Source organism: Pan paniscus, chromosome 13 (genome assembly GCF_029289425.2).
Source record: "Pan paniscus chromosome 13, NHGRI_mPanPan1-v2.0_pri, whole genome shotgun sequence".
NCBI classification, from domain to species: domain Eukaryota; kingdom Metazoa; phylum Chordata; class Mammalia; order Primates; family Hominidae; genus Pan; species Pan paniscus.
Window position 1 is genome coordinate 110,380,174 of NC_073262.2, and position 9,274 is coordinate 110,389,447.

General features: G+C 53.2%; 1 protein-coding gene across 1 annotated transcript; it reads right to left on the reverse strand.

Moving 5' to 3' along the window:
* Positions 1-1,166: 1,166 nt before the first annotated feature.
* Positions 1,167-3,946, reverse strand: FZD5 (frizzled class receptor 5). The gene is made up of 2 exons (XM_055109024.2): positions 3,811-3,946; positions 1,167-3,540 (listed from the first exon to the last, which is right to left on the reverse strand). The coding sequence occupies exon 2, from the start codon at positions 3,283-3,285 to the stop codon at positions 1,528-1,530; it is 1,758 nt and encodes a 585-aa protein (XP_054964999.1). The 5' UTR covers positions 3,286-3,540; positions 3,811-3,946; the 3' UTR covers positions 1,167-1,527.
* Between the last annotated feature and the right edge of the window lie 5,328 nt (positions 3,947-9,274).

Sequence of the window (9,274 nt, forward strand, 5' to 3'; positions counted from 1 at the left end):
GTATGTTCATCAATACAAGCGTTCATAATGAATGAAGGAATAGTTAAACAGATTAGTAAAGCAAACCAAATTCTCTAATTGCAAAGTGTGTGTGTGTGTGTGTGTGTGTGTGTGTGATCATCAATATACAGGCTTTCTCAGAAGAGGAAGAAAACTATAGAGGTAGCACTATACTGATCTATATTTTAAAAGGTTGTGCAAGCATGTTATGCATCTGTTTTGTTTTCAGAGACGGCAGAGAGCAACGTCTTGCTGCTCTTGGAATATCTGGCTACAAACTAGTCCAAAGTCCAGGGACACTTATTTTCCCTTATTTGGGCCAATGTTTGTTCACAGGTAGCCAGCCTCCCTCCCCCAGTTCAAGCACTTCATTCAAGGGTGGGTGTGGTTTCTAATCACAGCTCTCCAGGAGAGGAGGAATAAGAAAAGCAAAAAGGCTGTTTAACATGATAAAGGGGGAGGGGTGAGGGGGTGGAGCAAATAAGTGTTGGAAATTTACTTATTAGAAGTATATCCATTTCAGTCCTTACATTTAAAAAGGAGCCCCCTTTAGCAACTGTCGCTAAGTACTGTCCAGAGGGAGTGGGTTTATACTTTTACCAAAATTATAACACAAGTTCCTTTAAAAAAAAAAAAAAAAAAAAGGGATCACTGAAGCCTAAGAACCACCCACTACCTCTCAGGCACAAAGCTGCCATCTCACCAGCCTAAAATTCAAGCTCCACCAATCACCATCGCTTAGGCTCTCACTACTGCAAATATTTATGCCAGATCCTCTATAATGCTACCTCTAACTTATTCAAGACACAACGATGGTGCTGTTAGGAGTGAGAATTATTACAAGCACTACAGAAAAGAAACTGAACCTCCCTCTATAAACAAAGCTAAGGCTGAACACAAAATCGCTAAGCACTCCCTAACCTTGTCACTTTGGGGAGGCCCTGAGCACATTATGCTCCCCTCCTAGGTATGACCTGGGGCTATAAACTGCAGCTCACCTTAAAGAATCATGGACACTTTAAGCAGTGGAAGGAGAAGCTGGCTGAAAAAGCACACCCAACAACTTCCCAGTCACAGCAACCGAAACGTTCACTGTTCACATTTTTTTAAAAGACACACGTATAGGAAATATATTTTCCCAACTGAGACCACACAGTTCAAAGAAACCTGAACCAAGTGGAACTTCATTACAACGCCAACCTTAGGATTGTAAAGCCCCCAAAGTAAAGGTAAATTGTTGCCAAAATGCAACAAAGTTACAAATTAAGAAAAATACATATAAATTAAAAAGAGGGTTCCCATAAAGAAGGCAGTAAGAAACGCAAAATAGAATACACGTGAGCTGGGCCCCTTGGAGAAGAACTGGGACAGGTTCTTCCTCGAAAACGCCCCTCTTCCCTCTCTCCAAGTCGCCGCGGGAGGGGGCAACAGCACCATAAAGGTAAACGGAAGTGACCTTGGCAAAACTACCAAACAAAACGCCCCCCTCCCCTCAGCTCTCCGGCCGAGTCCCTCGGCGGCAGCCTCCTACACGTGCGACAGGGACACCTGCTTGTGGTAGGTGGCGGCGGGGCCCGGCGGCCCGGTCCTGCCTGTGAGCGCGGCGCTCGCCTCGGGGTAGTCCCCGGCGGCCATGGCGCCCCCGCTCTTGTGGCCGCGCCGCGGGCGGCAGCAGCAGCGGCTGGTGAAACGCCGCCACGACTCCACCGTCTTGCCCGACCAGATCCAGACGCCCGACGTGATGCCCACCACCAGGCACATGAAGTACTTGAGCATGAGCACCCAGTACTCGGGCTTGGCGCGCGGCTGGCCGGCGTCGTGGCCCGGGCAGGCGCAGATGAGCGCCGCCTCCCAGCTCTCGCGGTAGTGCTGCTCGTACAGGTAGCAGGCCACCACAATGCTGGCGGGGACCGTGTAGAGCAGCGTGAAGATGCCGATGCGGATCATGAGCTTCTCCAGCTTGTCCGTCTTGGTGCCGCCCTGCTTGATGACGCTGCGGATGCGGAAGAGCGACACGAAGCCCGCCAGCAGGAAGAGCGTGCCCACCAGCAGGTAGAGCACCAGCGGGCCCAGCACGAAGCCGCGCAGCGAGTTCAGGTTCTGGTTGCCCACGTAGCAGATGCCGGCCACTGGGTCCCCGTCCACGGAGCTCAGCGCCAGTGCCGTGATGGACTTGACGCTGGGGATGAGCCACGCAGCCAGGTGGAAGTACTGCGCGTAGCCCGCGATGGCCTCGTTGCCCCACTTCATGCCGGCGGCCAGGAACCAGGTGAGCGACAGGATGACCCACCAGATGGAGCTGGCCATGCCGAAGAAGTAGACCAGGAGGAAGACGATGGTGCACAGTGCAGGGCCCGTGGTCTCGTAGTGGATGTGGTTGTGCTCGCGGCTGCAGGCCACGCTGGCATGGCCCACGACCAGACGCACCAGGAAGCCCAGCGACACGCACAGGTAGCAGGCTGACAGGAAGATGATGGGGCGCTCAGGATAGCGGAAGCGTTCCATGTCGATGAGGAAGGTGGCCACTGTGGTGGACGTGGAGATGAAGCACAGCACCGACCACAGGCCTATCCAGAAGGTGGCGAACGTGCGCTCGTCGGCACTGAAGGACGGCTGGTAGCAGGGTACCGCGCAGTTGGGCACCTGGCCCGTCCGCACCTTGTTGTAGAGCGGGTGTGACTCCTTCAGAATGGGCACGAAGGGCTCGCGACACTTGCACACGAACGGGCCCCCAGCGGGGCATTCGCCCCCCGAGGCCGGCGCCCCTGGCGGGCCTGGAAGGGTGGGCTTGGCTGGGAAAGGCCTGGGGGGCGCCGTGGTGGCCTCGCTGCGGTTGTAATCCATGCAGAGGACCTCGGCGTCGCGGCCCAGCACCGGGAGGCGGTCGCAGCTCATGCGCTCGGGCCAGGCGAAGCCGTACTGGCGCATCAGCGGCGAGCAGCCCGCCTTGGCGCGCTCGCACACCGAGCGGCAGGGCGGCAGCGGCTTGTGGTAGTCGGGCAGACAGATGGGCGTGTACATAGAGCATAGGAAGAAGCGCAGGTCCGGCGAGCATTGGATCTCCACCAGCGGCCAGAACTGGTGCACCTCCAGGCCCGCCTCGTCCTGCGTGTCGTGGTTGAACTGGTTGGGCATGTGCGTCAGGTTGTAGCCGATGCCGCGGCACATGGGCACCGTGATTTCCTGGCACACCGGGGCCTTGGACGCGGCGGCCGCCCGGCCCACCAGCTGCGCCAGGAGCAGCAGCAACAGCGAGGGCGGCGCGGATGGGTCAGGCCGAGCCATCGCCCCCTCCCTCCCCTCGCCTCCAGCAGCCCGCGAGGGACGCACACAGGCAGAGGAATCCGGGCCGGGGCTTCTCCCTCCGGCGTCTCGTGTGTGGCGCCGGGGCTGGCAACCTGTTGGTTGCTTTTTCCTTTAAAGAAAACCGTCCAAAGATAAACTGCTTCGGGAAGGCGCTGCCTCCGCTGGCAGCGCTCCGCTCCTCGCCGGATAGGGCTGGGGAGAGACGGTTAGGGCTCGGATTCCAGGGAAAGGACTCTTTAAAAAAGAAGGGGGAGAAGAAAGATTGCAACCACTCCCTGTTGGAGAGGCGTCAACAGTTCGGTCCCCGCGAGCTGTCTCCAAATCTCTTAAGTTAACCCCTTTCCTTTCCTCCCCGCTCCGCCTCCTGTAACCAAACTACTGATTCCCCCACCCTCTCTTTCCAAGCTGGGCCTTTCAGGCAGTGCCCGGAGACCAGAACCCTCAGCTTCCCGGAAAAGGGCACAGGAACCGGGAGAAGAACAGGGAGAAAGGGAAGGTTCTCACCTCCACGGATCCCGCCGAGAAGAGCAGACAGTCCCCAACCAGCCTGGGTCCTCCGTCCCTGGGTCACTCCGCTGAGAAGCGCGACTCAGAGCCGGGCTGGCGCCCGGAAAGTTTAGCGACAGGCTGGGTACCCGTGGCAGCCGCACATGGCAGCAGGTGGGGGCGACTCAGAGTGGGGGGCGCCCCCAGAACAGGGGCGGCGCAGGCCGGTCACTCGCCCTCTCCTCCTCGGGAGCCCCCCGCATGATCCAGACGGAGCCGGGCAGGGGCAGGCCGTGCGTTCTCCCCGGGGCCGGGAGCCGGACGGAGGGCGAGCGCGCCTGGCAGCACCTGGGCGGGAGGAAGGCGGGAGGCGGGAGCCGTGGGACCCCGCCGCCTCACAGCACCGCGAGCAGCCGGCGCTGGCCGGGCCGGGACTGCATGGTGAGCGCCGGCCGCCGCGTCCCGCCCGCCGCTCGCCTCCTCCCCTGCAGGGGGCTCCGCGCTCCAGTGGACTCCTGGGGGCGGTGGCGACGCTCTCGGGACGTGCCCTGCTCGGCTCCTCCCCCGCGCTCTCGCACCCTTTCGCCCACCTCTGGCGAGCACGGAACCGCGCGCGGCTGCGACCACAGCGGACTCACGGCCGCAGGCTGGCTGCCCTCTCCCGCCCCGCCCGGGTCACCTGCTTCTAATGCCCGCCGGGAAGCCCCGCCCCGGCCCCGCCCCCTCAGGCCCGGGCGCGGTTGGTGGGCCGCCTCGCCACGCTCTCCGCGCGTCCCCGCCCACTGCCCCGCGGGCTCGGCCTTTCCCCCGGCGCCCTCTGGCCCCGCCAGGAGCGGGCGGCCAAGGAGCGCTGACCAATCGCGGGCCGGGAGGAGATGGGGGCGGGGCGAATGCTAATCATGCCGCTCTGGGCACCCGGGCGGGAAGCCCTTGCCAGAAGTCCCTCCGGAGTTCTCTGCCCGCGCCCTGGGTGCAGGACTCGCTCCTGTAACTTCCTGGCTTATGCACCTTTGCTCCCAGGGCCCCTGCCCTTTCTGCCTGCAGCTAAGCGTCCTTACAGAGTTCAGTGCTTCTTTGAAAGAACTGCTCAAGGAATCATTCTTAGGCGTGGCTGTCTCCCTTCTGCGCTGTCTTGGATCTGTGTGAAAGAAGAGAGGATACTTACTGAGCCCTTTACTGTGTGCCCAACAAAGTGTTAATCGGTTACATCCTTTTTTTTTTTTTTTGAGACGAGTTGTTCTGTCTCCCAGGCTGGAGTGCAGTGGCGCGATCTCGGCTCACTGCAACCTCCGCCTCCCGGGTTCAAGCGATTCTCCTGCCTCAGCCTCCTGAGTAGCTGGGATTACTGGCGCCCGCCACCACGCCCAGCTAATTTTTGTATTTTTTGGTAGAGACGGGCTTTCACCATGTAAGGCTGTTCTCGAACTCCTGACACCGTGATCTGCCCGCCTCGGCCTCCCAAAGTGCTGGGATTACAGGTGTGAGCCACCGCGCCCGGCCCGTTTACATCTTAAGACAAGATCTCACTCCTTACAACAATTCGGAGGCAGGTACTTCCTACAGGTGAAGAAACCGAGACTGAGACTTGGCCAAGGCAACCGAGCTAATCATAGTTCCCCCAAGAAAGGGCGACCTCGGCAAGCAAGTTCACCTCCGTTTTCCGATCACCTGGCACATAGTAGCCGCCCAAATGGCAACCCTGGGATTCGAACCCAGGTAGTTGGTCAGCGGCACTCACCATCGTAGCCGCCCCTCCCCCCATACCATCGCAGCCTCCCTGGCTTCGACCTTTACTTTTGCATCTCTTAACAAAATCTTGTTGTGACAAGAAAATGGATTTCTTTCTGCCTTTAGAAGACCCAGAAAGATGTGAGTCCTTTATTGGTCGAGGTTTATAATCCCAGGCAGTTCCGAAGTCCCCCGCAGAGAGAAGCGATACCGACCCAGGGTTCTGTGCTGGGCAGGGCGCCGGCCTCCCCGTCCCCTTCCGTCCCCGGCTGCCTGCTGCTAAGCCGCGCACTTGCGCGCCGCGGGGGGTCGGAGGGCGCACCGATGGCGGGGACACGGCGGCGCTCTTCTGTTGCGCAATTATGCTACAAGTTTTAAATGTCCTAAAATTGCCTCTTTTCTATGTGTTGTAATTAGATTGGAAGACTGAGGTATTTAGCATACTTGAAATACATTCACACGCCTAGGAAGAGGGTTTAAATTTTTTCCTTCTCCCCAAACTTTTCCTTCCACTGGGCAAAGGGCGAAAATAGGCAAGAGGGCCTGGGGACACTTGAAGGGATAGGGACTGGACTAACTGGACTAGATCCAGATCAACCGCGGGTTACTGTCCATCTCCTGTCCGGGATCCCATTGCCACAGGTTGGAAGAATAAATTGCGGAAGTGCCACTCCCCTCCTGCGTATCAACAACGCTTTGTGGGCAATAATGAAGAACACGTGTGTTAATCCCAGCCTCCAAGTTAAAAAGGAACAAATATCAATCACTTCGCAGATATCAAAACTATTAATAAACGTTTAAAAGGCCGGGCGCCATAGCTCACGCCTGTAATCCTAACACTTTGGGAGGCTGAGGTGGGAGGATGGCTTGAACCCAGGAGTTTGCAGACCAGCCTGAGCAACATAGCAAGACCCCCCACTCTAAAATACATAATTAAATAAATGAATAAATATACCTTACATCTTTCTTTCTCTGGAATTCTACAGGTGTTCATATTTTATCTCTTGTGTTTTGGAATTACTTGCCACTCTGGGTCAGGAAGCATCCCGGGGTTGAAAATAGTGGGAGTTGAAAAGCTGTGGGCATAGCAGTGAGCAAGAAAGGGAAGCCCTCAGTGGAAAGTATGTGCAGACTATGAACATGCCAAGGGAGGCCCATCTCATTCTGTGCTCTTTATGCAACGTGTGTATTACTGGGGATGGACAAGTGTTGGCTAATAATAAAAATTATGTGAAGTTGGAGAATGTTAATCACTCACACTGGAATTTAGCCAGAATATTTGTGTTATTTCACACGGTTCTGTCAGAGGCATTTGAACCAGAGTGACTCCATCTTGGATAGGGACTGGGTAAAATAAGGCTGAGACCTATTGGGCTGCATTCCCAGGAGGTGAAGACATTCTAAGTCAACAGGGTGAGATAGGAGGTCAGCACAAGATACAGGCCATAAAGACCTTGCTGATAAAACAGGGCGCAGTAAAGAAGCCGGCAAAAACCCAGCAAAACCAAGATGGCCAGGAGAGTGACCTCTGGTCGTCCTCACTGCTTATTGTAACTTAATTATAATACATTAGCATGCTAAAAGACACTCCCACCAATGCCAAAGCAGTTTACATTTTACAGATGCCATGGCAACCGTCAGGAAGTTACCCTGTATGGTCTAAGAGGGGGAGGAACCCTCAGTTCCGGGAATTGCCCGCCCCTTTCCCGGAAACTCATGAATAATCCACCCTTTGTTTAGTATATGATCAAGAAATTACCATAAAAATGGGCAACCGGCGGCCCATGCCGCTGCTCTGTCTATGGAATAGCCACTCTTTATTCCTTTCCTTCTTTTTTTTTTTTTTGACAGTCTTGCTCTGACGCCCAGGCTGGAGTGCAGTGGTGCAAGCTCGTCTCACTGCAACCTCTGCCTCCTGGGTTCAAGCAATTCTTGTGCCTCAGCCTCCCAGGAAGCTGGGATTACAGGCCTACGCCACAACACCCTGCTAGTTTTTGCATTTTTAGTAGAGTCGGGGTTTCGCCATATTCACCAGGCTGGTCTGGAACTCCTGGCCTCAAGTGATCCGCCCACCTCGGACTCTCAAGGTGCTGGATTACAAGCATGAGTCACCTCGCTCGGCCCTTTCTTACCAAACTTGCTTTCACTTTACTCTATGGATTCGCCCGGAATTCTTTCTTGCACGAGATCCAAAAACCCTCTCTTGGGGTCTGAATCAGGACCCTTTTCCAGTAAAGGTTCTGAAGCAAACAATGTTATCTACTGGTTTGTAAACCTTTTCTTCATCAACAGCAAAATCTTAATTTTACTTGGAGATCTCTAATAATAATAGTGATAGCAGAAAACTTTATAGAAAGAAACTTATTTCAGCTGGGCAAGGTGGCTCATGCCAGTAATTTCAACGCTTTGGGAAGCTGAGGCAGGAAGATCACTAGGGCCCAGGAGTTCAAGACCAGCACTGGCAATATAGTGAGACCTCATCACTAAAAAAAAAAAAAAAAAAAAAAGGAGCGAGACATTTTATATTGTATATGTTTTTGTATTGTATTGTGTTGCTTTTTGTCTATATTTTGAAGGCACTTTAAAATATGCTGGCTGTTTAAGATGTATTAGGCAGGGTGCTAGACCTCGTTTAATCATCAGATGAAGAAACTGGCGCTATAATGACTTTGATGACTTGCTTGAAGTTATTTATTTAGTCTATGGAAAGAGTCAAAAACTTTCACACACCGTGATGATGACAGTTCAGTAACAACATACTGTAAATGAAAATTGCTAAGAGAGTAGATTTTAAGTGTTCTCACCACAAAAAAAAATGAAAAATATGTAGAGGTAATGCATATGTTAATTAGCTCAATTTACCCATTCTAGAATGTATACATATGTCAGAACATCATGTGGTACATCATAAATATATACAATTGTTATTTGTCAATTAAAAAATAAAATATCTCACAATTTTCACCTGAGTCATACTTTATTACCCAACAAACTAGAAAACACTGAATTTTTTTGTTGTTGTTGTTGGGGGGACAGGGTCGTGCTCTGTCACCCAGGCCAGAATGCAGTGGCACGATCTTGGCTCACTGCAACCTCTGCCTCCTTGGCTCAAGTGATCCTCCCACCTCAGCCTTCTGAGTAGCTGGGACTACAGGCATGCATCACCATGCTCAGCTAATTTTTTAAAAACTTTTTATAGAGACCAGGTCTCACTATGTTGCTGAAGCTGGTCTTGAACTCCTGGACTCAGGCAATCCTCCCACCTCAGCTTCCAGAAGTGCTAGGATTACGGGTGTGAGCCACTGTGCCTGGCCAAATTTTTTTAAAGATGCAATGTTTAAGCATTTAGAACCTTGTTAAGCATCCTTGTCTATTTATTCACTCATGTATCTGTCCATCTATTGATTAATCCATCCATTCACCAAACGTCAAATTTCTGAGTTGAAGACACTACTGCCATACAAAACATAATTTGACGAAGCCAAATTCATGAAATTCAACTGAAATTATTGTCCAAATTGTGTTTATTAATTGATGAAAATACAAAGGATAATGCTAAATATTCCATCTAATAGGCGTGTGACATTCCATAAGTTTTGAAGTATTGGTTTTGGATTTTTGCCATCAGGGAACAGTTACATCATTTTAAAACTTTCTAGGTTTGGCTGGGCACACTGGCTCATGCTTGTAATCCTAGCCCTTTGGGAGGCTGAGGCGGGCAGATTGCCTGATCTCAGGAGTTCGAGACCAGCCT